The sequence below is a fragment of the Pelodiscus sinensis genome, chromosome 11 (genome assembly GCF_049634645.1).
Source record: "Pelodiscus sinensis isolate JC-2024 chromosome 11, ASM4963464v1, whole genome shotgun sequence".
In the NCBI taxonomy this organism is placed as follows: Eukaryota; Metazoa; Chordata; order Testudines; family Trionychidae; genus Pelodiscus; species Pelodiscus sinensis.
The window spans coordinates 20,576,209-20,604,207 of record NC_134721.1 but is presented as its reverse complement, the minus strand read 5'-3'; the positions used below and the strand labels follow the sequence as shown (position 1 = coordinate 20,604,207).

At 41.3% G+C, this 27,999-nt stretch overlaps 1 protein-coding gene across 3 annotated transcripts; it reads right to left on the bottom strand.

Moving 5' to 3' along the window:
* Positions 1–194: 194 nt before the first annotated feature.
* RBSN (rabenosyn, RAB effector) lies at positions 195–27,999 on the bottom strand. Of its 3 annotated transcripts, none has more exons than XM_075938751.1 (12): positions 27,839–27,999; positions 24,801–25,107; positions 17,171–17,314; positions 15,836–15,936; positions 15,047–15,092; positions 14,774–14,935; positions 13,159–13,400; positions 11,868–11,938; positions 6,585–6,671; positions 5,860–5,962; positions 5,325–5,429; positions 195–3,840 (listed from the first exon to the last, which is right to left on the bottom strand). In XM_075938751.1, exons 2-12 carry the CDS (start codon positions 24,961–24,963, stop codon positions 2,698–2,700), a joined length of 2,367 nt encoding a protein of 788 aa, XP_075794866.1. In that variant the 5' UTR covers positions 24,964–25,107; positions 27,839–27,999; the 3' UTR covers positions 195–2,697. The 3 variants fall into 3 exon arrangements, with proteins under 3 accessions (XP_075794866.1, XP_075794867.1, XP_075794868.1); XM_075938752.1 differs by lacking the exon at positions 27,839–27,999 and adding an exon at positions 26,874–27,084; XM_075938753.1 differs by lacking the exons at positions 17,171–17,314; positions 24,801–25,107; positions 27,839–27,999 and having other exon boundaries at positions 14,755–14,964; positions 15,836–15,904.

Genomic DNA, 27,999 nt, shown 5'->3' with positions numbered 1-27,999 from the left:
ACAGAAGGTAAAGTTGCACATCTTACTTTAAAAGTTTATATGCTCCTAAAAGAAAATCATAGTAATAGCACTACATTAAAATTCCCCTGCTATTGCATACTTATAATGGTGGCCCCTATCAGATCCTATTTGGCTCTAGACCCACAGTGAAAAGCATTTTCCAACTACTGCACACACACACACACACACCAAAATAAGCATGTCATTTTTATTTCTTTACAAATTTTCAGTATAGAGTAGTGCGTGCAAGTTTAACATATCAATGTTAGTTAATGGACAATAAGCTGTCTTCTGCTTTATAATGTAATCTCCACAGCAGTCCACACACAGATGTAAGGTTTTCACTTTGGAGATCACCTTTACTGTTATAAAAAGTTCTAGTCTATTACATTTAACATTGATTGAGATCATGAGGTACACTAGCATCTTAACTGCTTGTAAAATACATAGTTACATATACAATACTATACTTTAGTGTATTAGACTGTAAAACACAATGCAGGATAAGGGAACATACTTTTCATCTTGTCTCCCAGTGTAAAAAGCTGAAGCCACCAAACCATTTTTTATTTTTAAATTGACAAGATAAATTTTGGATTGCTGCCTACGAGCAGTTCTGTTTTGGTACAGGAAACAGTTTTGCCTAAATGAATAAATGCTAAACTTTTAAGGCTTTTAAAATGTTTTTAATTCCATACTTTGATTAATCTTAGAGCTACTGAGACATGCACCTCACCTGCCTTCATTAATCTGGCACTAGGATCACATGCATTTTTCAAGAGGTGTTATATGTCCCTGCAACCTGATACTTTTTTCATATTTTTGCAAAAACATTATTTGGGGTGGAGTTTACTGAGTGGACAGCACAGGTAAAGGGCTCAATCAGGTCTGATTGGAGAGGCTTATGGCATTCATATTCAAGCATCTTTTAAATAATACAATCAGTAAATGCTCAATTTGCAGCAGAAAGCTCTGGGTACTATTAGATACTTAAAGAAACACAGGATCTTCCACATGCGACTGCTTTAAATAATGATTTATTTAATCAGTTATGATATAAAATTCACAAAAGGAAATTTTAATATTTTGGGGAAGGAATGCATGACTAGCTGTACGCTAGTGATTTTTGTTCAGAATGAAACAAAGCTTAAAAAGCTTAATTTTGTCTTTCAGGAAGTAACATATGCCTCTTAATATTTGAGGTGTAAGTAACTTATTTACAAAAAGCATTGTGCTGTCACAACTGTTTGCATTTTCATATTCACTGATCTCTATTTCATCTAAAATTACACACACATGGTTAAGCCAAAACTTTCAAACGTGCCTGAAGTGAAGCATGTAAATCTAGATTTAGAAAACAAAAGTGGCTTGATTTTTCAGAGATCCGGGTACATGCATCTTCCACTGAAGCAAACTGTTACCTAAATAAAGGCTTAGGTGACCAACGTTGGGCACACACACTTCAAAAGTGATGTCCTTCATTCATGTGGATCCTAATAAAGGCTCATACTTTGAGCTTAAAACACATCCAACCTTATTTTATGTAAGGCAATCAAGTTTGATTGTGAATTTGTATCAATGCATCTTTTAAAAAGTGAATCAAATAGTGTACTGAAAGGCATTTCATAGCCACAAACTTTGTCCTCCAACATTTTCACAAAATTCCAGTTTAGTGGTTTTCAGCTTCTCCATTGCAAACAAGCTTTTCCTAAGTGCTATGTAAACAGGGTTCCAGTCTCACAAACAATACGCACATGATCATTCTGTCACCCAGAAGTTACAAAGGAATGTGCAGGTTCCAAAAAAGTAATTAGGAATTTGATGGTTTTACCTTACTTTTATTTTGCACTGGGTTCTGCTACTTTTTTCCTCTAAAAAGGAAGTTAGATTATTTTTATACAAACAATTCACTTCCGAACAGCTCAGTTCCCTCTACTTTTATTCTGTGTTTTATGGCCAGCACAATGGTGGCAGCTAAAAACACAGGTATTGGGAAGTGAAATGGCAGCATCCACAGCTTTTTAGTTTATTTAAAAAAATTCAAACACTTATGAGATCAGTTATCAAATTTGTTTTTAAATCTCTAAAAATCCCTTTACATATTTGCATTGCGCATATTGATTTGTATCTTTTATACTGTGCAGCTCAATCATAGCAGCCTGCTTTTTAACAGCACTTCCTTGTATCACAACTTGCACTGTTATTTTCAGGGGAAACATTTGTGCTAAAAAATTTTAGAAAGCAGCATTGGTCTCTTATTAATAGAAGTCCAGTTTTAAAGGCTGACCTATAATATTGCAACCAAAGCAAAAAAGGAAAGAGACTGATGTCTGCATCACAGGTATTTTTGAATCCTCTTTTTTCCCCTATTAGCACTTTGCCATTTTGCCCAGAATTAAACCTCTGATGATGATCAGCAATTTAAACAATGGTGTTGTGACAGAGTTCATACTATTCAAAGTCTGCATTATCAAATGTTTGAGAATAATGTAATAGTATTAGCATAGTCAGTTTTATTCTCCAAATCTGAATAGTGAGGAAAACACCTAAATGAAAGTGCATAACACAAAATTCAACATTCTTTTCATCGTTCCCTCTTGTAACCTGTGCTCCTTTTTTTTTTTTAATTCTATCTGCGTCATCCATCAGCAGTAACAGTGAACTATAAAATTATATTTATGTGGACATATTATTGCTTCAGCTGTTGGATTTCTCTTTCTGCTTTGCTAGTGTGCACTTCAGTTCCTTTAAATTCTCTGTCAGTACTTCCACCTCATCCATCCTTCCGCTGTGTTTGGCATCAAATATATATGCCTTGATATTATCAATCTGTTGGAGAAGGAGTTCTTCTTCTATAATGTCTTCTCCTGAGATTTCATCATCATCAACTTCAAAGGGATTGGTAGAAGACAACTTTTCAAATGGATTGCCAGAATTCTGATGATTCACAGACTTTTGAAATGGATTTCCATTATCTTCAACGGGAGCTGGAGCACAAACAGTTGCCCCCTTTGTTTGCTGATCTTCCTCATCTTCAAATGGATTATATTCTTTTTTATCACTGTGCAAGGCTTTGGTGGTCAAAGACACCACCTGAGAACTGTGGTCAGCTATTGTGTTAGCAGGGTTTTCTGCTGGACTAGTATCTGCCTCATCTTCAAAAGGGTTTAGGAAAACTGTCTGGTTTTGGTCTGTCTCTCTGATGTACTGTGGAGCTTCTCTGGATTTAATTGGGAAGACTGAGTTCTCTTTAGTTAGCTTTTGCTGGATAGCACCTGGAGAAGGTGTTTTAGAACTTGGGCTGCTTTTGATCTGAGTGATATCTAAGTCCAATGCATGTGCTATCTGGTTGAGGTTTTCTTTTCCAGAGTCATGCTGGTGTTGCTTCTCTTCTCTGAAGTCGAGAGAACGTGTCCTTGAGTGTAGAGACATTGCTTTATGTTGCTCCCTTTCCCACTCCTTCTCACGAAGGACCTGAAGCTGCTCCCTCTGCATCTCTTCCTCCTCTGCCTGCCTTTTAGAAAGCTCAATAGCTTTCAGAGTTTGCTGCTGATCATATTCATCTTGAAGCTGTCGCAGGTTCTCTTGCAACATACGGACCTCATCTAAACGATTAGCTGCCTTTGCTTGTTTAATAAAGGATGTAATATTGTCAATCTGCTGAAGAAGTGGATCTGCTATTTCCCTTTGGCGAGGTGAGCTGGATGTAGGTAACCAACCTTCAGATTTCTTTACTGTGCCTCTCTTTGGATAAGGGACCTCACCATTGGATGCAGTTGTAGATCTGGAAGCCAAATCTTTCTGCCTTTCCTCTAGTCTTCTCTGTGTTTCTAGTGTTGCCTAGCAGAGAGAAGATTTAAACAGAGACCTATTAGCTTAAACTCCCACTTTTGCCTAAAATTTCTGTACCTATATACAGTAGTTACAACATCTGAGATTACAACATATTTTATGCAGTTTATAAAATGCATTTGTATCCAGTCCCTTTCCCCCCTTTCTGAAAAAACAGCCTATTTAAAAAAAATCAGTGTGCACTATTTGAAGGTTACGCCATCAGAAATGAAATATTTTAATTATTTTTTTTTAAATTACAGCATCCTTTACAGAATGCGGCGACATGCACAAAAATCTCTCAAAAAGGGAGGATTACAGCACTTTTGTTCTGACTCAAATTATTTAGATTATGGATACAGCATAACAGATTTTACCCATTTCTACTACAATAGAAGGAATACACAGGGCTCAAACTTGTCTTCATGTCAACTTTATGTTCTGTGTTGATCTAATGGGACAAAACTCAGAGCCACAATTTAAAATCTACATAATTCCACCCAAAAACTAAAGTCAGACTGTTACAAACATTTTCTAGTTATGCCTGAGGCAGTACTTTTATTATCTGGAATATACTGTTCTTCAAACACTGACAGCCTGTTAGTTAAGGAAGTTAAAGTACCTCTTCCCATCCTTAAAAACAACCACAGTTCAGATCCAGCAGATACTCGCAATGACGTCAGAAGGCCAATTCCATGGAAACCATTCTGGATCATTAATGATGATCCAGAATGATGCTCCCCACCCCATCCCAGAGAGAAGTGATCACCACACTTCAGAAGATGTCTGAGTTTGCAATGCTTTTCCTTGAGTTTATTATTAGTTTCACAAATCAACTGAAATCGCACCCGAGTTCCCTACATTAAACCTCTCCTGCTCTACACTAGTGGTAGTGATATTATATGAAGTGCACAACAGTCATCCTCTTCACTGAAGGTTGTGTGCACTTAGTGAAAAATATGCCTGATGAGACAGTGCAAAGAGCAATCCTAATTTGATTTGAGTATTACACTGCCCAAGCCCCTCTGTAACAGATGATCTTGTAATGGAATACTAATTTAAAGGGGTCATAAATGCAATGAAACCTACAGAAATTGTATCAAAGTATATATAAAATCTTAGAACAGAGGGCAAGTGTGTTCTTCAGGGAAATGCACTGAACTGAAGCAAAGGGTTCTCGTTCTTCCATTCCTACCCCCAGACATACCCAGCCCTCTTTTAGCTAATGACTCTTTTTTCCCCCCCTCACAAGGCATGGCCTGTCTCCCCCCAGGGAATATCACAACCTCCTTCAAGATGTATCCATATAGAATTGGGACAGTTCCTGAAAGGCTAACGACACACAAAATCCAGTCCTGCAGACAGTTACTCACCTACATTGAGGGACAATGGAGTACTAAATGAACATATTATATATATATATATATATATATGAATATGAGTGACTGCACGAAAAAGCTCCAACACAGCTAAAGCGAGATCTACACCCTCACCTGTCTTTCCATGTACAATTTTCTATCAATCTCCTGTTTTCTTTTCTCTTTCAGTTCTTCATACTTGTCTTTGGTTGGCAAGGACATCAAACCCAACAATTTTTCCTAGGGAAGAGTATAATTAGTAAAATAATGTTGCCAACAAACTGCAGACTGTTAGCCTACTCAAGAACAGAAACCATTAAATAAGATGATCTACTGCAGTGTCTCAACTTTTCTGTACCACAAATCAATGCTCAACAAAGTTTCAAGCCCCTGATAAAACTAAATACACAAAATATGCTGTCACACCAAGAAAGGCATTTAAACATGCTGCATAAGCATATAGTACTATGTCTTCAACACAAGTTATCTTCATGCCAGGGAAAAGCCTTAAAGGACTCATTAGGTCAGATTGCATGATATTCACCATTTAAATAGCCTAAAGCATTATTCTTCTCCAACACGTAATTTGAGTCTAGTCATGGTTCCAATTTTTGCTTTTGAAGATAATACAGCAGAAGATTCACATACGTGCAACCTGTGCTTTATTTACCTGTACAAAAAGGGTAGCTGAGTATCTAATCATTCTCTGAAGTTGTAGAGTTTTGGGATGAGGTTGGGGTTCTTCATTCAAGCCTAGTGTCAAAATCTTCTTACTGAATCAAAACACACACATACAGTGAATTAATACAAAAATAAGGGCCCAGAGTAAGCAAAATTCAAAACAAGATCCAGATGTTAGAGACACTGTCAAACTACATTAAAGCATGATTTTTAAAATATATTGCCACAAGAGTTACCCAAGATGACTGAAAAAATTTACAGAAAAATATTGTTCAATTTGCTTAATACATGCCTTTAGCAGCACTTTATGTATAGTCACTTTCACTATAGTGAATTTCCCACATAAGTCTATCTTACACAGTAAGAGGAGAAACAAATATTATAAATTACCGAGTGAGCTTATAAAACCACAAAATATTGATAAGGAGACAGGAATATTATTTAAACTTATTTTTTAAACTGCAAATGAAGTTGCCTGTGTCCCTGTATTGTAGACAGAGGTACTGTGGACATAGCTGATTCATGCCTTAACAGGATTGGGGTTTTTTTTGTTTGTCTTTACATATTCTCACTCAAACTGTATTAGGTGATTTTCCATTTTTCTTTGTTTGGTTAAATTAAGTACAGTACATTTCAATCTCAGGTAATTGTGTCTCTGATTTAGCCCATCCACTAAATAGTTACAAAAACCTCTCTCAACTATTTATTCCTTACCTTAAAGCATCTATTAACTCATACACTTTCTGCACTTCCACCCTCAGGTCATTAGCATGTTCAAGATTGTAGGTTGTCTCTCCAGCACTAAGACAGAAAGAAAAAAACACTTATCTTCACTTACACTGTTGTGTCCTGTCAACAGCAGTCTATGCAATGTTAAGAAATATCAAAAGGCCTCCTGTTAATGTGAGGAGGGCTTTAAACTAGGTTTGTCGGGGGCAGGTGAGCAAAGCCCACAGGTAAGTGCTGCATGTGCGGGACTGGGAGATGGGTTGGAAATGGGGGGGACTACGGCCTATAATGGCAAGGAGAAAGGAGGGTCAGGGCACAACAGGGAGGCAAGATCAAATCAGTATCTTAGATGCCTATATACAAATGCGAGAAGTATGGGTAATAAGCAGGAAGAACTGGAATTGCTAACCAATAAATACAACTATGATATCATTGGTACTACAGAAACCTGGTGGGATGGGACGCATGATTGGAATGTTGGTATGGAAGGGTACGGCTTGCTCAGGAAGGACAGACAGGGAAAAAAGGGAGGAGGGGTTGCCTTGTATATTAAAAATGTACACACTTGGACTGAAGTGGAGATGAACGTAGGAGATAGCTGTGTAGAGAGTCTCTGGGTTAAGCTAAAAGGGGTAAAAAACGAGGGTGATATCATGCTAGGAGTCTACTACAGGCCACCTAGCCAGGTGGAAGAGGTGGATGAGGCCTTTTTTAAACAATTAACAAAACTATCCAAAGCCCAAGATTTGGTGGTGATGGGGGACTTCAACTATCCAGACATATGTTGGGAAACTAACACAGCGAGGCACAGGCTATCCAATAAGTTTCTGGACTGCATTGGAGACAACTTTCTGTTTCAGAAGGTTGAAAAAGCTACCAGAGGAGAAGCTGTTCTGGATTTGGTTTTAACAAATAGGGAGGAACTAGTTGAGAACTTGAAAGTGGAAGACAGTATAGGGGACAGTGATCACGAAATAATAGAGTTCATGAGCTTAAGGAAAGGTAGAAGGGAGACCAGCACAATTGAGGTAATGGATTTCAGGAAGGCAGATTTTGATAAGCTCAGAGAACTTGTAGGTAAGGTCCCATGGGAAGCAAGACTGAAGGGAAAAACAACTGAGGAGAGTTAGAAGTATTTCAAAGGGACGTTGTTAAGGGCCCAAAAGCAAACAATTCCGCTGTGTAGGAAAGATAGAAAATATGGCAAAAGACCAGCTTGGCTTAACAAGGAGATCTTGCACGATCTCAAAATAAAAAAGGAGTCATATAAAAAATGGAAACTAGGACAATTAACAAAGGATGAATATAGGCAAGCAACACGGGAATGCAGGGGCAAGATTAGAAAGGCAAAGGCACAAAATGAGATCAAACTAGCTACAGGCATAAAGGGAAACAAGAAGACCTTTTATAAATACATTAAAAGCAAGAGGAAGACCAAGGACAGGGTAGGCCCACTGCTTAGTGAGGAGGGAGAAGCAGTAACAGGAAACTTGGAAATGGCGGAGATGCTCAATGACTTCTTTGTTTCGGTCTTCACCGAGAAGTCTGGAGGTGTGCCTAACGTAGTGAATACAAGCGCAGAGAGGGTAAGTTTAGAAGATAGGATACACAAAGAACAAGTTAAAAATCACTTAGGAAAGTTAGATGTCAGCAAGTCACCAGGTCCTGATGAAATGCATCCCAGGATACTCAAGGAGCTGATAGAGGAGGTATCTGAGCCTTTAGCTATGATCTTTGAAAAATCATGGCAGACAGGGGAGATTCCAGAAGACTGGAAAAGGGCAAATATTGTGCCCATCTATAAAAAGGGGAATAAGAACAACCCAGGAAACTATAGACCGGTCAGTTTAACGTCTGTCCCAGGGAAGATAATGGAGCAGGTAATTAAGGAAATCATATGCAAACACTTGGAAGGTAATAAAGTGATAGGGAATAGCCAGCATGGGTTTGTGAAGAACAAGTCATGCCAAACTAATCTGATAGCTTTCTTTGATAAGATAACGAGCCTTGTGGATAAGGGAGAAGCGGTGGATGTCCTATACCTAGACTTTAGTAAGGCATTTGATACGGTCTCGCATGATATTCTTATTGATAAACTAGGCAAATATAACTTAGATAGGGCCACGATAAGGTGGGTGCATAATTGGCTGGATAACTGTAGTCAGAGTTGTTGTTAACGGTTCTAAATCCTGCTGGAAAGGGATAACAAGTGGAGTTCCTCAAGGGTCTGTTTTGGGACCCGTACTGTTCAATATCTTCATCAATGATGTAGATATTGGGATAGAGAGTACGCTTATTAAGTTTGCAGATGATAACAAACTGGGTGGGGTTGCGACTTCTTTGGAGGATAGGGACATAATTCAAAATGACCTTAGCAAGTTAGAGAAATGGTCAGAGGTAAACAGGATGAGGTTTAATAAAGAGAAATGCAAAGTGCTCCACTTAGGAAGGAACAATCCGTTCCATACATACAAGATGGGAAGCGACTGTCTAGGAAGGAGCATGGCAGAAAGGGATCTAGGGGTCATAGTGGACCACAAGTTGAATATGAGTCAACAGTGTGACGCTGTTGCAAAAAAAGCAAATATGATTCTAGGTTGTATCAACAGGTGTGTTGTAAGCAAAACTCGTGAAGGCATTCTGCCGCTCTACTCTGCACTAGTTAGGCCTCAGCTGGAGTACTGTGTCCAGTTCTGGGCGCCACATTTCAAGAAAGATGTGGAGAAATTGGAAAGGGTACAGAGAAGAGCGACAAGAATGATTAAAGGTCTAGAGAACATGACCTATGAAGCCAGGCTTCATGAACTGGGCTTGTTTAGTTTGGAAAAAAGAAGATTAAGGGGGGACATGATAGCGGTTTTCAAATATCTAAAAGGGTGTCACAAGGAGGAAGGAGAAAATTTGTTCCTCTTGGTTTCTGAGGACAGGACAAGGAGTAATGGGCTTAAAGTTCAGCAGGGGAGGTTTAGATTGGACATTAGGAAAAAATTCCTAACTGTCAGGGTGGTCAAATATTGGAATAAATTGCCAAGGGAGGTGGTGGAATCTCCCTCTCTGGAGATATTTAAGAACAGGTTAGATAGACATCTGTCAGGGATGGTGTAGATGGTGCTTGGTCCTGCCTTGAGGGCGGGGGGCTGGACTTGATGACCTCTTGAGGTCCTTTCCAGTCCTATTATTCTATGATTCTATCTCTTCTGTCAGATAAAAAGACTACTGCAGCTAATAAGATTTCAGGATGAGTGTTATATGTTAAACTCAAGTGAAAACAAATTTCTTATTTACAAAAGTGAAGACAATGGTTAATTTGTGAATGCTAATATTTCACAGAAGAGTTTACAGCAGGAGTGGGGAACCTTTTTTGGATCGGGGCCACTATCCCATAGAGATATCAGTTGGAGGCAGCACGCGCACGCACGCACACACGCACTATTGTTGATGCCCCAGCAAGATCTCTTTATTGAAATTCATTTTTTAGAATTAGAATTAAATGTTTAGTATGTATTATAAGTATAAATAATTAAATTTGCATCACTTTATGTCTGGAAAGTGCCCACACTATTTTAGGTGTGATTGCTATACTATATTATTAAATTATACAACTATGCTTGCCAAAATTTAAAAATACTGAGTACACAGTGACATAGTAGCCTTGATTTGTCAGTGCCTTTGTGAATTTATTTGCTAATTTGCAAAAATTCTAGGCTCCAAAAAGGGTCTTCAGTCATTAGCACAAGTTAGTGAGGTTTACCCTATACTTTACATCTAATATGTACCACCAGAGAATACAAATACAGCCTTGCGAAAAGTCTAAACATGAGAGATACACAAAATCAGAGAGAATATGTCCCGAGAGAAGCTCCTGGAAATGCCTATTGATATGATAAATTCATTCATTTGGTTTTTAAATTTTATAGTAGTTAAGTAGGGAGAGAGTATTATAATCAGCACACTGTAGTACTATACAGCCGGTCAGCTGAGGGTCCCAATGCTCTTTACAAAGACAAGAGAGTCAAAAAGATGACTCCCATGTAGCAACACTGTATTTGGGAGCAAAACCCTGATATGCTCATCTAGTTATTAGGGATGCTAAGAAGCATTTAATTCCTTAATTGTGTAGTACAGTTTTTGTCAACTACATGATTAATCTATAAGGGATAGCACTCAGTCCCAGCTCATGCTGGGTCCAGCAACTACTCCCACTGCAGCTCAGCAGGAAAAAGTATTTTAGGAGCCGGGGGGGGGGGGGGGGGGGCCGGAGACAGCCCGGCTAAGTCCCAGATCAAGCCAGGTCCTGGGAGCTCTGCAATAACAGCATACTTTTACTACAGTAATCCTCTAAAGTCTTCAGAGCAGCAAAGATAGCATACTGTACCAAGTAACATGGATTCAAATAATTGAAAAGGGAGCCTTACTTAATACCACCACACTTTGCCCCTTCACTAAATGGTCTCCCTGAACCCATTTGCATACAGCTTCCTTCTCCTTCAGAAAACACCTTTATACCTTTTATTTTCAGTTCAATTTCCAATGCAGAGCCAATGCTGAACAAAACATGCACTGTCATTCCCTGATACCACTGCTATTGACTGAAATAACTCAGGTCCTAATACTGAACATACACTGTGCAGAGATCTCCTCTCACATAGTACAGGAGCTCTTCCTTTCTCATAGCTAGCCTCGAGTCAAAGCCCTTTGGGACAGAATGTATTGTACTTGTCTATAAAGTACTAACTATGCAGACTTCGCAGGCAGAAAAACTGCCATCCTTGCAAGTCAGTGGCTAAACTTCCACTAACTTATATAAGGCCAGAACATCACTTGTACTGCATCATAAACATCCACCAAATCAAACCTTCTATCTAACACCCTTCCCTCGTTTCCACAAACATGTAATAGTTTAAAACACTGTACGTCAACATGATGTAAAATATCTCTCAGTGTCACCTAGATGAGATATTTATATTTAGCTTCAGACATTTCACAGTGTCATTTGAAATCTTACCAGAATTAAGCCAAAGATGAAACTTCTGTCAACTGTAAGATATGCTTTAATAATTTAGGACATTCCCATTTACTAGCTTAGCTTCAGCCACTGAGCAGTGTCCTATATTTGGATATAATGAAATCTCAGTGTCTAATATTTGGCTGTCCTCAAATCAACAGAGAACAGCTTGCCAGTTTTCATTACTGTAGACTTTGTATTAAAATCAGCATTTTAGGGAAGAAAAAAAAAAGACATGCAAGAAAAAAATCACACAGGCTTACTTTAATGATTCTGCCATCTTTATGTATTGTGGAGCCTTCTGGTCAACCTTCTCCATGCAAAGTCGGAGTTTCTTGTTTAAGTAATCAAAATCAAGAGATTAAAATGCAGTTCTCCCATGTTAGCTATACAAATACTCTCCTCACATAAAAATCCAGCCATGTGTCTGGTCTAAGCCCTTCATCTGGGGCATATGCACATGCATGTGAGAATTCAGTGGTAACGAATACTATCAAATTGACTACCTAAGACAATGAGGTCCTCTATTCATGCACACAACAAATGCAGCATATGCAGTAGCACAGCAAGTTTTCATTCACTGCCCCACTACTGAACCAAGTTAAGAGACCATTTCTAAGATGGATGAAGTATATCTGTCATCATGACTTCTTCAGTCCTTGGCCTCTCTGCTAAGATTGCTGATAAGAGAACCAATTAGTGCTAACTCTGGTGTTCCAATGTATGATATTCACAGTTAGCCACTGTGAACTGAACTAAAACCCATTAATTCATTTTATAGACACCACTAAATAGCCATGATATTATGGCTTTCAGTCATTATTGGCTTGGACTGTATTTGAACCCATAATCTAGAACTGAAAGAGGGTTATATCCTATTACTAATTTCCTGGGCCATCCTGTCCAACTGCCCTCCAGGTCCCATACAAGCAACAGTTAAAAACATCAAGATTCTGTACAATCCATCAATGTAGTGCAGACATACAAATATGTACACACACACATATTTAAAAAATGGATTTTATGAGCAACCCAGCTGAGGAAGACCAGAATGGTATCCCTGGCTTCTGTTTGTCAGAGGCTGGAGATGGATGGCACGAGACAAATCGCTTGATCATTGTCTTCGGTCCACCTCCTCCGGGGCACTTGGCGCTGGCCACTGTTGGCAGACAGGCTACTGGGCTAGATGGACCTTTGGTCTGACCCAGTACGGCCGTTCTTATGTTCTTATGTTAATTTGGGAGTCACCTCAAAACTACTGATTCTAGATGATTAGATAAAGCAGGTCACAAAGTGAGATGCTTCATCATCAGGTTAGAGACAAGGAACCAATTATTATACAGTCCTACAGACATTCTTATCCCAGAGCTAGTGGACAGACACCACCACCCTGCATTCCCTTTTCCTAGTAAGGTGTACAATAAACAGTTCAGACATGGAACATCAGTGAGGAAGAATAAATCATGGACCAAGTGGTGAACATTTCCTATGTATAGTTCCATACCATCCTCCATATACCCCGCCCCCCCGAACAGGTACTAGATTTTATTTTACCTCATAGAGTTTCACAATATCCGGTGTGTATTCTCTCTCATCAATTTGTTGCTCTCTTTTGAGTAGGGTGTCTTTACAGTGCCTACAGCAGCGGATTCTGTCATCGTCCTTGTCATCCAGAACTGAGCTCACACTGCTTACACTGCTAATGCTGCCACGACGGGAGCCATGGATACTGTTAGGTGAGGAGTTTGGACTAATATGAGAGGCCAGGGCCTCTTTGCTGGCACTGGTGAGTTTGCCTGAAAGTCACACACAAAAGATTCTGTAATGCCCAAAAGGCAATGAATATTCTACTCTCTCATTGGCTATGTCTAGATTACATCCCTCTTTCGACAGAGGGATATAAGTTAGGCACTTCAAAATTGCAAATGAAGCCGTGACTTGAATTTCCCGTGCTTCATTTGCATAATCACATAATGACGTTTTCGAAAAAGCGCTCTTTTGAAGGTAAAACCGCAGACTAGACATGGTTCTTTGAAAAGGGAAGGCTTTTTCGAAAGAACTTGTAAACAAGGATTATAGGATCTTTCAAAAAAGCCTTCCCTTTTCGAAAGAATCGCGTCTAGTCCGCGGTTTTACCTTCAAAAGAGCGCTTTTTCGAAAGAACACCATTATGTGATTATGCAAATGAAGCACAGGAAAATCAAGTCCCAGCTTCATTTGCAATTTTGAAGTGCCTAATTTACGTCCCTCTGTCGAAAGAGGGATGTAATCTAGATGTATCCACCCATTGGGACCAAACAAATACACATGTTCTACAAATTTCATAAAGGAAAACAACTTATTAGGGAGGCAGGAACTAGCTACTGGGATGTCCTACATCCACCTACTGTAAGCAAGCAAAGGCAGCTAATTGGATAGGTGAGGACCTTGAGTTGTAAGACTCACACATACAATTAACAATTATCAAGATTATTTTAATATTCCTAATTAAAGTAATGGGGCATCCTCTCTGGACCTATATGGCATGTGCCTGAAGACATACAGGAAAATAAACTGACATGTATGATCAAGAACAATGCTGATCAAGTGATTTTATGGACTAATCGTCAATATTTAATTAATAAAAGGGAGGATAGTATTTCTCTCAGTCATGTTAATGAGTTCATTACAACTTTGATAGCTAAATGTTTCATAATACTATCCATCTGTTTTCCTTGTACTGCTCTCTTAAGTGCTAGCAAAGGAACATATAAGGTCTGCAACAACCATCTGTCCTCTTTAACCAAAGTTATCAGGTGCTGTAGCTGCTAAAAAAAAGTTATGGTGTCACTGTCAGAGCAAATTCCTTGGAATCAAGAAATCTGGATTCTAGTCCTCAGTTTACCTAGGTTTTACACTTATCTAGCCTGCAGTAAGACTTACTGCATTCATGTTTATAAAACATTTTTGACCTCCTTGGATGAAAGGTGTTACAGGAATGAAGAGTACTAATATTCAAGAAATTCTACTGTGCCATTCTGAGAAATCGTGGGAATGCCAAGAGGAGAATCATGGACAGGAACTTTTGATGCCAACAGACAAGCAGCTCAGACTGAAAAAGCTCAACATCTTTAGTAGCTGTTGTTAAAGAGGAGGAGAGGTGTGACTCACATCTGCCCACTGTACTCACTCGCCAACGGAAGGCCAACAAGCTCCATACATTTCTTGCACATGATGGACCCGCAAAGGCGGCAATGGTGACGTCTGTTCCGAATGCTGAATTTGTTGCCACAGTCAGGGCAGAATGGTACATCCTGATCATTGACCCAAGGCACAACAGACTTCTCTATAGCTGTTCATGGGGAAACATACACACAAAAACTGACCATAGAACAACTATGAAATCCATTATCTGCTGGTGTGAAGCATCAGCAAAGCTAGTTTGATGTAAGCCTGTACCAACCTCTTACTTTAGCTGGCTCTGTATTTGTTCTATCAAATGATGTAAGCTGGAAAAGGAAACACAGAGAAGTTAATCAGGTCAACTTCAGGTTAACTAAGACAATATTTACAGGCCTCAGGAATGGCATTTTTAACAACTTGGACCTCTCAGCCTTGACAGAATTCTCTTGTGTACTAAAAAGGTACTCTCTCCTTTACAGCAACCTGCACTTTCCCATTATTTCTACATCAACACTACGGTAAACAGTACATGATATACATAAGCCAGATGCCTGACCTGAGGAGCTCACACTAACCCCATGAATATAATGAATACAACAGATTGTTTACAAGAGCCTGTGTATTCTTCCTACAGCACCCATTATATCACTGTTTCTATGAAAAGACAGAAATAAACTAGAGCCATGAAACAAGACCCACAAGAAAATATGAATAATAAAAGATTAAATGCAAAAAAGAAACAGACAGTATGAGGAAGGAGCTTAGCACTGCAAAACTAGAAGAAAATAATAAAAGAGATGATGCTTAGCCCACAGAGAAATAGAAGTTCTTAACACAGAAGAGGGGCATTAATTAAAAATGGACCAGGATTTGGCCAAGTGCAAGACACACAGGAAAATGAGAGCCAAAAAGAAGACTGTATAGGAAACCAAATATTTATGGTTAAATCTCCAACATTTCTGAAACAGCATGGGCATTGCACAAATCATGCACATTTTAGATGCAAACAAGGATTTTACATCCAGTCTTCCATACATTCACAGGAATAATTTAGAAGTAACCAACTTACCTTCTCTAACCTGATTATTAATTTATTGACTTCAACAACATAATGATCAATCCTGGCTGCTCGGTGTTTCTTGAAATCAGAAATATGGCTCCTCATGGCACCTGGTGAGACAAAACAGATTAGGAAAATCTCCAGATTCCATCACATAACCTTGTAAATGTCAGATTCAAAGGAAACTTTAATCTCTTTTCACATTGTTTGCTACTCAGGTTCAAATGGAATTTTAGAGAGAGATTAGAAGCCTTGAATATAAATGTAAATTACACCTCTTATCTGTAGGCTGGTTTTAGTGATAAACAGAGCACTTTATTTCTAAAATTACAATAATTACTTTAAAGACAGAAAAAGCAACACAACTCTTGCGATTACCCTCTTGATCTCTATTACCAGTCAACAATAGCTTACTAAATGTATTACTTTTCAAGAGTTACTTCCTTTTCATTTGCTGATTATTGCTGGAATTGGGAGCAAAGCTGTCAAATTTTAATATTAAAAATGAGTGCTGCTGTAATTCCTCCTTCAGATTTCTCATTTCCTTTTTTCCCCCTGCAAGGATTTCAAATTGGAGGGGGGGGGGGGGGAAGGGAGGGAGAGAGGGAGGGGGAGAGGGGGGGGGGGGGAGAGAGAGAGAGAGAGAGACGGACGCACGAGAGAGATATCAACATTTCATAATCACTTCAAGAAAAGTGCAATTCAGCATTGCTCAAGATGTTTCTTTGCTACTGATTCATATTTTATTCCAAGAGATATGGACAAATCATGACACGATGATTTTTTTCCTGCAACGCTACAGATGGAGCAAAAAAATCAATGCTGAGGTTACACTACAAATATTTGTTTATAAACCTGTAACAGCATCTATAGCTTCACCTCCTCATACTAGTGCAAGCCAAGAACCATGTACAAAATATAGGTCTCTCTGTAGACAAAAATAATCCTAACTTAATAGTACAATACACTGTAAAACTGTAGCAGATCAGAGGGACAGTTTCAGAGGTGTAGGTTTGTCACCAGTCCCTTTGGGTTTTCATCCCAGACCCAACAGCAAGAGTGCCCTTGGGAACTGTAACCATAACAGGATACTGGGTACAAGACACCCTCCAACCCATACTCCAAATCCGTGCTGTGTGTTTCAAGGACATAGTAACATCTGTTTTCTAAAATATTACCCAATTGCCTTAGTTTAATAAAAAAATACACAAAGCATCACCTCTCTACACCATGCACCAAAATCTATGAATTTACAATCTGTGCAACTCCACTGAAATCAATTGGATTGTACTGAGTGTTACCAGAAAATCTGTCCCATCACACATGGCTTTCCTGTTTCCTTACCCAGTTCTTGGGGCTCCCACATATATGGATCTACTCCACCATAGCTGAAAGATTCATATCGCTCCTGAGTCCCAGTATCAGTTCGGTCATCGCCTTCGCGTTTCAGCAGCTTCTTCTTTGCTTTTTTGGCCTTTTGGACTAGATCTGAAAAACAGATCAAACACTAAGCAATCAGCTCCTGAATGTGTGTCATCTGAAGCCCCTATAAACATCATTTGATCATTTAGTATAAACCAATTCCCTTTAAAATAGTATTTTTGCTCCTTCATAAAAATAGGCTGGCCTGGTGTACAAAACTAGAGATGTAATAGCGTAGTCGATTAAACGATAAACAAAAGCTTATAGGGTTGTTTTTACATGCATTTCCCTCCCCTCCATCTCTCCCCCCCCCAGTAATTTTTTTAGCAGGCTGGCCAGAAGCCAGGCTCAGTCCTGGCTTGCAATGGGTCTGGGACCTACCCCCACTGTAGCTCTGTATTTAAAGTGTATTAGGAGCCAGGCGTGCAGAAAGGCAGTCCGGTTTAATTTCAACTCACACCAGGTCCGGAATCTCAGACCCCACCCCAGACAGAAGCTGCTGCTACCACCGCACTGCTGCCTCTTTATCAGAAGCAGCAGCACAGGACAACAGGCAGCTGATCCACAAGGGGAGCTCGTTTTTCAACTGGCACTCCTCGCAGACCAGCTCCTGCCTGGCATCTAGGGTTGCCAGATACCTTCACAAAAAAATCCCAAACATGCCAGGGAAAAAAATTGGTTGAGCAAAAAAAACCAAAACACAAAAAAGGGGCGGGGGTAGGGGACCAAACTTGTTGAGCATAAAAAAAAAAAGTCGCTGCACCTTTAAATTTCTGTGTTTCCCCTGCCCCCGCCAGGGAAAATCAGACTGGTATTTTTTGTTTTTTACCGAACAGAAGACTCAATTACCGGACTGTCCAGGTGAAAACTGGACAGCTAGCAACCCTACTGGCATCCCACACTGCTGCGTCCAATACAGAGGCAGCGGCGTAGAGTGGCAGAAGGCTCCTTGGGAGTGAGGCCAGAATGCACTGTCTGCTGGCCCCCCCCGGGGGACTATAGAACAGTCAACTAATCGATAAGAATTCATGAGGATTCAATTAACTACTATTGAACATCCCTATACAGAACCACAAAGCATCCCCATACATATGTCAGACAGTGATGAGGCTGGATATGAAGAGATGTTTAGCATCCACAACTCCTGTTGCCAATCCCAAGTTACAGATACTTGGCACCAGTACCAGTGTTTTATGACAAAATTATTAGGCAAATAAATTAATTTAAAATAGAGAATTGTTGACTGCAACATCACTGCAGGGATTCAATCCTGCAAAGCGGAGCACATCTTATAAGTGCTGAGTACCGCTCAATTCCCAGTGATTTCTGAAGGAGCTATGGGAATTCAGCACTTTGCAGATTGAGGCCTAAGGGAGGGAATCCTATCCAGAGTCAACTTATTGAGCCAACCCTAAAGAAAGCTACACAATCATGATCAGCAAATACCTGATTTTCTTCTTTAAACATTAGTAAAGCAGCCACTTGAATGTACAAGTACCTTCAGTGAAGTACAATTATTTTCAAATACTCTGTTAATAAATAGTACTGCTTTGCAGAACTTAGCTACATTCTTTGTAATTTCACACACAAAAAAGCCCACAAGCAGAAAGACATTTTAAAATACTGCTAATAGTGAACATCTTTGAAATATCAATGCATTCTACCAGACTACCTCACGTGAGATGAATGTTATTGAGAGAGGGGCATAATCTAGTGGAGCAAGCAAAGCCTGGGAGTCTGAAACTCCTGAATCTTCATCTTTATTGCAATATTTGCCCCAACGGTACTGACAAGGCATTTTAGTATTCTGTTCTGGCTTCCCCCACTGTAGAGATATGGGAATACTTAACTACTCATGGGGATGTTATAAGAATTAATCAGCTGAATGAAAAGAACTCTGAAGTTGAAAAGCGCTGTAAGTACTATGTTAATATTGGTCAAATTCTCTTACTTGGCTCAACCTAGTGGGAATATTAATGTGCCAGTTAAACCATCTTTGCAATTATCAACAATTCACAGGAATACAGTGTACCCTGACAAAGACTTATTTTTCAAGCGATTTGTGAAATTAAAACGTTGAACAAAGTAGTAGATAGGAGAACATTTTATAAACATGAAACAAGTCTGATTTACTTAGCAGCTATTAAAGAGCGGGTAAGCAGCCTGTTATTAAGATACAGGCAGTCCCCTGGTTACGTACAAGATAGGGACTGTAGGTTTGTTCTTAAGTTGAATCTGTATGTAAGTCGGAACTGGCGTCCAGATTCAGCCGCTGCTGAAACTGATCAGTTTCAACAGCGGCTGAATCTGGATGCCAGTTCTGACTTGCATACAGATTCAACTTAAGAACCCCAAGCATCCCCAAGTCAGCTGCTGCTAAAACTGATCAGCGGCTGATTCCAGGAAGCCCGGGGCAGGGGCTTCCTGTAGTCAGCCACTGGTCAGTTTCAGCAGTGGCTGACTTGGGGATGCCTGGGGCAGAGCAGCTGGGGTGCTGCTGGGTTGGTCCAGTAGCGCCGCCGCTCCTCGGCGCTACTGGACCAACCCAGCAGCACCCCAGCTGCTCTGCCCCAGGCGTCCTGATTCAGCCACTGCTGAAACTGACCAGCAGTGGCTGAATCAGGACGCCTGGGGCAGAGCAGCTGGGGTGCTGCCAGGTTGGTCCAGTAGCGCCCAGAGTGGCGCTACAGGACCAACCAGCAGCGCCCCAGCTGCTGTACCACAGGCGTCTGGAGCAAAGCCGCGGAGCACGGGGGCAGCGGGACTGCCCAGACGCGCCGTGGCTGTCCTGCTGCCCTCGGACTCCGCCGCTTTGCTCTGCTTTGCTCCCCGTCCCCCTGGTCTGCAGACCAGAAGGACGGGGAGCAAAGCGGCGGAACACGCGGGCAGCAGACAGCCCAGACGCGTCTGGACTGTCCGCTGCCCGCATGTTCCGCCACTTTGCTCTGCTTTGCTCCCCGTCGCCCTGGTCTGCAGACCAGAAGGACGGGGAGCAAAGCGGTGGAACACGCGGGAAGCAGATAGCCCAGACGCGTCTGCTGGAGACCAGGGAGAGGGACCCGTTCGTAACTGCGGATCCGACATAAGTCGGATCCGCGTAACTCGGGGACTGCCTGTACTGCTAACATGCAACAGCTCACATTTGCAGTGAATTGGGTGCAGACAGTCCCACATTTACTGGTTTAAACTAAACAAGAGTCATATTTATCCATCTGTTAGCAGTCATTATATTTCGCCCTTCTAAAGTACTTTGCTTCCAAGGATCCCAAAGCCCTTTATGCAAACATTAAGACTTAACCCATGTAGGTTGAAGTCACAAGTATGATTAGCCCCATTTGACAGATGGTTGAACTGAGGCACAGAAAATTACTTTCCCAGAGTCAGTTACAGAGTTATGAACACAACTCAGAAGTCCCAACACCAAAACCTGCCTGTAGACATGCTTCATTCCTAATTACTACTGAAGCGTGGCACCAAATTTATTCCATGGCTCTTGGCAACAACTAAATGTGCACCACAAATCGGGGGGCTGCTTCTATTGATAGACAGAAGCCATCAACTTTCCAGCCATTACCTATGCTGTATCACAAATCTGTACTAGCATAATTTAGGCCACTTTTGACATTTATAAATTATACAAAATAAAAATTATTTCTCTTCATTAAGACATCCAGAATAACTTAACTATCAGCCAAGGCCAACATGTGGCTAATATCAATGTGTATTAATTTTGTTTGTAAAGACCACTGAAACCTGCAGGTGAAAGGTACTATAAGAAGTCCAAAGGTCTTTTAAGCAAGAGTACGCTAGAGCAGGAGCAGGCAATAATTTTTGCAGGGCATCCACTTCACAAATTTTGGAAGTAGTTGTGGACACCCCTGAAAGGGGCAGGGCCTCAGGCAGAAGGGGCTGGGTCTTAGGTAGAAGGGGGCTGTTCTCTCTAGGTGTGGCATGCCCTTGGTGGGGGGGGAGCAGACCATGTGCTCCCCCACTCTCCCCAGGCCCTGACTGGCCTGGGGGTAGGACAGTATGCAAAGTCTTTGTCCCCTCCAATGCCCTGACAGGGGTGCCCATTGCCTAAAGAGAACCACCAACCATTTTGAACAGCTGATGATTCCCTCTAGGTGCCTCATGCCCCTGGTGGGGGGGGGGGGGGGAGGAGATTCTACATGCTTCTCCTGACCCCAGGCCAATCAGCGTCTGGGGGTGGGGGGAATGCATGAAGTATCTTGCCCCGCCCCCACCCTGCACAGCCTAGAGAGATCTCCCTCCCTCACTATTCAAAATGGCTGGCAGGAGACTTTGTGCGCTCCCCCCAACCCCAGGTGTCCATCAGGTTGTGGAGCAACAGGGCAGCCGCAGGCTGAATGCAGCCCACAGATCCTATCCTGCCCACCCCTGCACTTGTGGGTACTTTCAAAATGCTGGAAGCAGGTTATTATTTGTACTACTAAAGGCCTAGTAACCATAATCATGAAGCAGGATCCGCATTACGATAGGTGTGGTACAATCCCAATAACATCTTAGCTTCTGCTACTCCAATATTTTCATAGGCCTTTTCTCCAATTATTGAAAGATCAGTGTTATGGAGATGGATCTCCCAGGATTCGATTTAGAGAGTCTAGTAAGGACCTGTTACATTTACTGCTGATCATGCCCCCTGTCCACTCCAGTACTCCACTAGGTTGCAAGGAGTAAGAGAAGTCTATGGGACAGTTTTTCCTGTGGTGGCGATGCCACAGGAAGGATGTGGATGCATTGGAGAGGGTCCAGCAGTGGGTGACCAAAATGATTAGGGGGCTTTTGAGCATATGACCTACGAGGAGAGGCTGAGGGATTTGGGTTTGTTTAGTCTGCTGAAGAGAAGAGTGAGGGGGGATTTGATAGAAGCCTTCAACTTCCTCAAGGGAGGTTCCAAAGAGGCTGGAGAAAGCCTGTTCACAGAAGTGATGGATGGCAGAACAAGGAACAATGGTCTCAAGTTGCAGTGGGAGAGGTCCAGGTTGGATATTAGGAAAAACTGTTTCACTAGGAGGGTGGTGAAGCACTGGAATCAGTTACCTAGGGAAGCAGTGGAGTCTCCATCCCTAGAGGTGTTTAAGTCTCGGCTTGACAAAGCTCTGGCTGGGTTGATTTAATTGGGATTGGTCCTGCCTTGGGCAGGCGGCTGGACTTGATGGCCTTCTAAGGTCTCTTCCAGCTCTATGATTCTATGCCACTGAAATTGGAAAAAGTACATCTACTCCAGCTACGATATTCACATAGCTATAATAGCACATCTTTGTTTGACTGTCTCCTAGCACAGACCTGGCCATAGACACACAATCCAAATCTGCACACGGAAACAGTGGAAAGGAAAATCGGTGGAGATTATTTTATTCGAGGAAGCGGAGTCAAACAATTAGAGTATAATTCAACAGTGTTGCTTCTTGAATGTTTTGCTCACAGGTATATTCAACAGTTTCAGTATGATTGTGCATAGGGGCCTGATTTACCACCACAGGCAGGCGCCTCAACTCAATGGCTATTGGCCACTATTTATTTATTTGCCTCTGATGGGAGGGAAACTAGGCTTCTCTTTGGCCAGATTTGGTTCAGGTCATGGATTTGGTAGCTTCACCAGAAGCATAAATTTATTTACATAATTCTACAAAATCAGCCTTGATTTATACCACATTACATAAATAGACTATCTTTATTAAAGACTTCCCAGTCTCTTGTATTGTGAAATTCCAGTAAATTCAACATTTTAAAATATTTATTTCCTATCAAGCTAATTTCTGCAGTTTCTAAAAATTATTACAGGACATAACTCTGTCACACAGATAATATGCAACACATGAAAAATCAATAGTGATATTATAACACACTTCAATATCTACTAAAGATAGTTGTATGCAATCACATAATTTTTCTATCATTTGTCATATAAAGTTTAACACGTATCCCATGACACATTTATACACATCAAATTGGAGACCTGCTGTAATTTTCCTCATTGTTATCAGTAGAGATGTGAAGGACTAGCCGACTAGTTGACTATCTGATAAGTAAATGCTTATCAGATGATCGACAGGCTAGTTGACTAGTCACATCCCCCTGTTGCTGCCTCTGTCAGAAAGAGGCAGCAAGGAGGAAGAATAGTAGGGGGTACTTCAACAAAGCGGCAGTGTCACTTGGAACCTGGAGCCAGACCCCAGGCTCCAAGTGGCGCTGCCACTTTGAAATGCTCCGGGGAGCCCAGAATCAAGCTGCACACAGCATTTCAAAGCAGCAGCACCGCATGGAACCCAGGATCAACTGGGAACTGATCTCAGGCTCCATGCAATGTTTTAAAGTGGCAGCATTGACTATGACAAAGCAGACAGATAAAAATAACATCCTTAAAAATACAAATTAAAGAAAAATTTGAAAATGTCAGAGATATTTTAAATTGAAGGGACACTACTGAGATAGCAGAACACAAGTCTACTTTCATTGTCAAAAGTGAGTGAATGGCTAAAAGCAAATGAGCAGCTAAAGTGGTGAAAAGTAAAATTCAGTCTGATAAATCTAATTTAATAATCTAACATGGTCTAAGAGTAACACAAGCAATGTTTTAAATAAAAATATTGAGATTAAAAGCCATATATTCAAACAAAGTATCCTTTTAAGGGGCACTGTCAATTACAGTTAAAAATTATAAAAATTCAAGATTAAGGAAAAACAAGCAACTGTCCAGGAAAACACTCAAGACTGTTTCTGAACATTTTACTCAACACATACAACTGAAGTGTATATGAACAAAAAGCTAAGAAGAATCTTTTATTATCACAAAAATAGATTACCTAAACAGCATTATTAAATCCACTATAAATATAGCCAAGGCTCTTGTCAATTTCACACCCCACTTTTAATTATGTGCAAGTTATCCACCTTCAATTCCAATGACAAATCCATAATTTATTTTTTGAGATCGTGTCCACGGAAACTGCAAGCATAACTGTTATTAATTCTAATAATATAAATCCTTCATGTACTGAGAACTCTCACAAAAGTGAAGCACCTGCATTTTCTAACTTGGGCGCTTAAAAGTAGGTATCTGAAAATCAAGCCGCTTATTTAGTTGCCTAAAATTAGGAAACCAAGTTAGAAAACATTATTGAAACTTTCTGTTGGAAACTGTACAAAAATTCTTTGGCCTAAATCCATTTACACATTAACCAACCCCACTTCTAACTCATTTTAATCAATATTTTAGTGAAGTGAGACTTATAGCTGAGATGCTCTTAGGAATCTGTAGTGCAACAAACATACAGCCGCTCCCCGACTTACGGCCACCTCCACTTATGACCATCCGCACTTACGACCAAAGCGGTTATAAATGCTGATCCGAGTTACGAACGGCGATCTGCGCTTACAAACAGCATGGTCACCATGTAACTCTATGGGATCTGAGTTACGAACAGTTCAAGTTACGGACCAAGTGTTGGTTCGTAACTCAGAGAGCGGCTGTATTTCACTGTACATAATTTTACACAGCAGAAGTTAAAACTGTTGTCATGATTCTTACTTCTGAGCTGTCCTTTGACATCTCTGTCCTCACTTGAGTGTTCTTCTTCATAATGAGACTGAAGCTGATAGAAAGACTGCAGATCCTTCAGGCACAGGGGACAGAGAAAACCCTCTCTCACTTCCACAGAGTCATCAAATGGAGGAGGGTAGCCTGATGCCATGATGCTTTGTGCACTTGTGGTATACTGTTGTCCTCCAAAACTTAGCAGCAGTGGAACAGCAATATGCTGTTCTGTAGCATTATGTCTGATGAATTAACAAAGAGCAAGTGGCATTCTTCCTTGCAGCTTGTGCAAAACAGCAATCTGAAAAAGATGCACAGTGCAGTTTTAAACAGGATGAACAGTTTAACTCAGTAGCTATCTGATCTTTTAATGATCCAGTTACTTCCTAGAACACTGCTCCACAGACAACTGAAGAAACTAAAGCAGTGGCTCTCACCTTTTCAGACTACTATAACCCATTCAAGACTCTGAACCTTACCCCCAAGTTTCACCTCACTTAAAATCTCTGGACTTACAAAACCAGACACAAAACCAGACACAAAAATACAAAAGTGCCACAACACACTACAGGTTGAACCTCTCTAGTCTGGTACCCTGGGGATCTGACCAGTGCCAAACCAGAGGTTTTTCTGAACCACAGGAGGTCAATACTGTCTAACAGTATTACCAATACTTCCACTGTTTACTGGGCTCTTGGAAGACATTCAGGGATAAATTAAACAACAGCACAGAACACTAGAGCCAAGAATGAGGGCTTTAACACACTTCATGGGACTGCAGGAAACTTGGCCACACCCATAGTAAATGGACATCTGGCTAAATAAAATCTTGCTGGACCATGGATGTTGCTGGACCAGAATGAGCCGGACTAGAGCAGTTCAACCTGTATTACTGAAAAATTGCTTACTTTCTCATTTTTACCATATAATTATAAAATAAATCAACTGAACTATAAATATTGTACTTACATTTTGGCATATAGCTTATAGAACCATGTAAACAAGTCACTGTATAAAATTTTAGTTTGTACAGACTTTGCTAATGTTTTTTATGTACCTTGTTAAACTATGTAAATATCTAAATGAGTTGATGTATGCCCTAGCCTAGAAGACTTCCGTATACCCGCAGAGGTACACATACATACTCATGATTTAGTCTGGGACCTCTAGACTAAATCATACTTCACCTCATATCACATATTGCATGAGACCCTCAAGTATTCAGTGGACCCTTCCTTTTATACCCCAGCCCCTTAACTTCTCTTAGAGGGTGTAAAACACAAGTTTCTCATAAGATCCTTTGCTAGGGAAGAAAACTTATATGACAAATGACAAAGAAAGCTAAAGAAAATAAAATGTAAATAAAAATGGTCAGTCTGACTCAAAATACTTGGGTCATTCCAGGTAAATACTTTAGAGGGCAATTTCCTCGAATGTCCAGGATAAACCTTCATGAATGAAGTTAAACCATACTGATCTTTGGGCTCCACTGTACTAAAAATACAACTATTGGGTGCGTTACTGTAGGATTGTATGTTCATTTTTTATAGCAGTGTTTCTGAACCACTGGTATGAGTTCCCTTAGGGCAGGGGAGTCCAAACTTTTTTCAAAGAGGGCCAGATTTCATGAAGTGAACATGCGTGAGGGCCGACCATTTTGCCTGACATTCTTTGAACCATTAAAATTAAATGCAAATTAACTATTTTATGCAAAGTTTATTGCAAACGGCATACTTTTCATTTCATCACATGGATCACAAATCTAAACAGGTGTTAAATCACTCTGCCTTTCATATCTGAAGTCCAAATGAAAAAAAAATCCAGGAAGCTGAAATATATGTCAGGAACATTGTAAAGTACATTACATATTATTGGTAATAAAGGTTGTCTGTCAACTTTTAAGTTCAAAAAATATGAACAGGAACATAACACCAAGTATACATGTTGTGTCCAAATATATTTATAACTGATTTAGACCAACTGACATTAACTGAGATTTTACAATGTATTCATCTCAATACATATGGATTCGTTGGGGGCCTTAAAAGATAGATATTGCCAAATTACCTGTGGGGCCGTATTAAACCGGAACACGGGCCGCAATTGGCCCGCGGGCCGGACTTTGGACATGCCTGCCTTAGGGGTACTCGAGAGAAGTCTGAGAAGTCTGCAGGGTACGGCAACACAACTGAAATTTGGAGAAAACTGAATTTTGTTTTAAATTTTACACCACTTTATTATTTGTGTACTTCTTACACCCAAAAATTTCATCGCCTGCCCGGCTACATTTAAGTTGTTGAAACAAATGTATTGCAAGGGTAGAAAAAAATGTTGCCTCTGAAACGGTAGGTACTGGGGGTACTTATAATTTTTTTTTAAAGGGGGCACTTCATAAAAAGCAAAAGAGTTGAGAAACACTGTCCTAGAGACTAATGTCAACCTCGGGGGAGCGTGGGAACTTGCAAGAGGTGTTCGGGACGTTTCACCCACCGAAGTGGCTTCCTAGGAAGCACTTGGGAGACTATTCAGCATGGAAATCCTGCGACAGGTGCCTCCACCCGCCCCACGGAGGTGACGCTCTGAGAGGGGCGCTGTGGCGGGAGCACCGAGGGGGACGCGCTGCAGTCCAGCCACGCCCAACTGGATGGGGGAGGGTCCAAGTGCCCACGGGACACCCCGACCGTTACGAAACGCGCCCGGGGAGCTCTGCCAGCAACGTGTGGCCGCCTGCGAGCCCCGCCCCGCCCCGGGGAGCGGGCTCGGCCCCGCCCCGCCCCGCCGAGCTCTGGCAACAACATCAGGACCGCGGCGCCCCCGACCCCACTGCGACGGGGGGGGGCTGCCCCTGCCAGAAGGGGGAGGGTCCCGCGCTCCAGGGCCGGGCCGCCTTTACTCCCCACAAGGGCCCCGCCCTGTCCCGCGCGAGAGGAGAGGAATCCCCCCGCCCTGCGGACCCAGGGGCGCGCCCCAACCGAGGAGCGGAGCGCAGGCCCGCGGGCCGGATTCCGAGCCCACCCCGGGGCGGGTCTCACCTCGGCTCCCAGGCGAGGCGAGGCGGCGGCTCCGGGCCGCGGGCCCGGCCCAGCTGCGCTAAGGGCTAGAGCCCAGGCCGAGCGCCGAGCTAGCGATGGGAGGAGATGGGCAGGCTCATCCGGGACAGCAGGGAGGGGCGGGGCTTGACCGAGGCGCCACT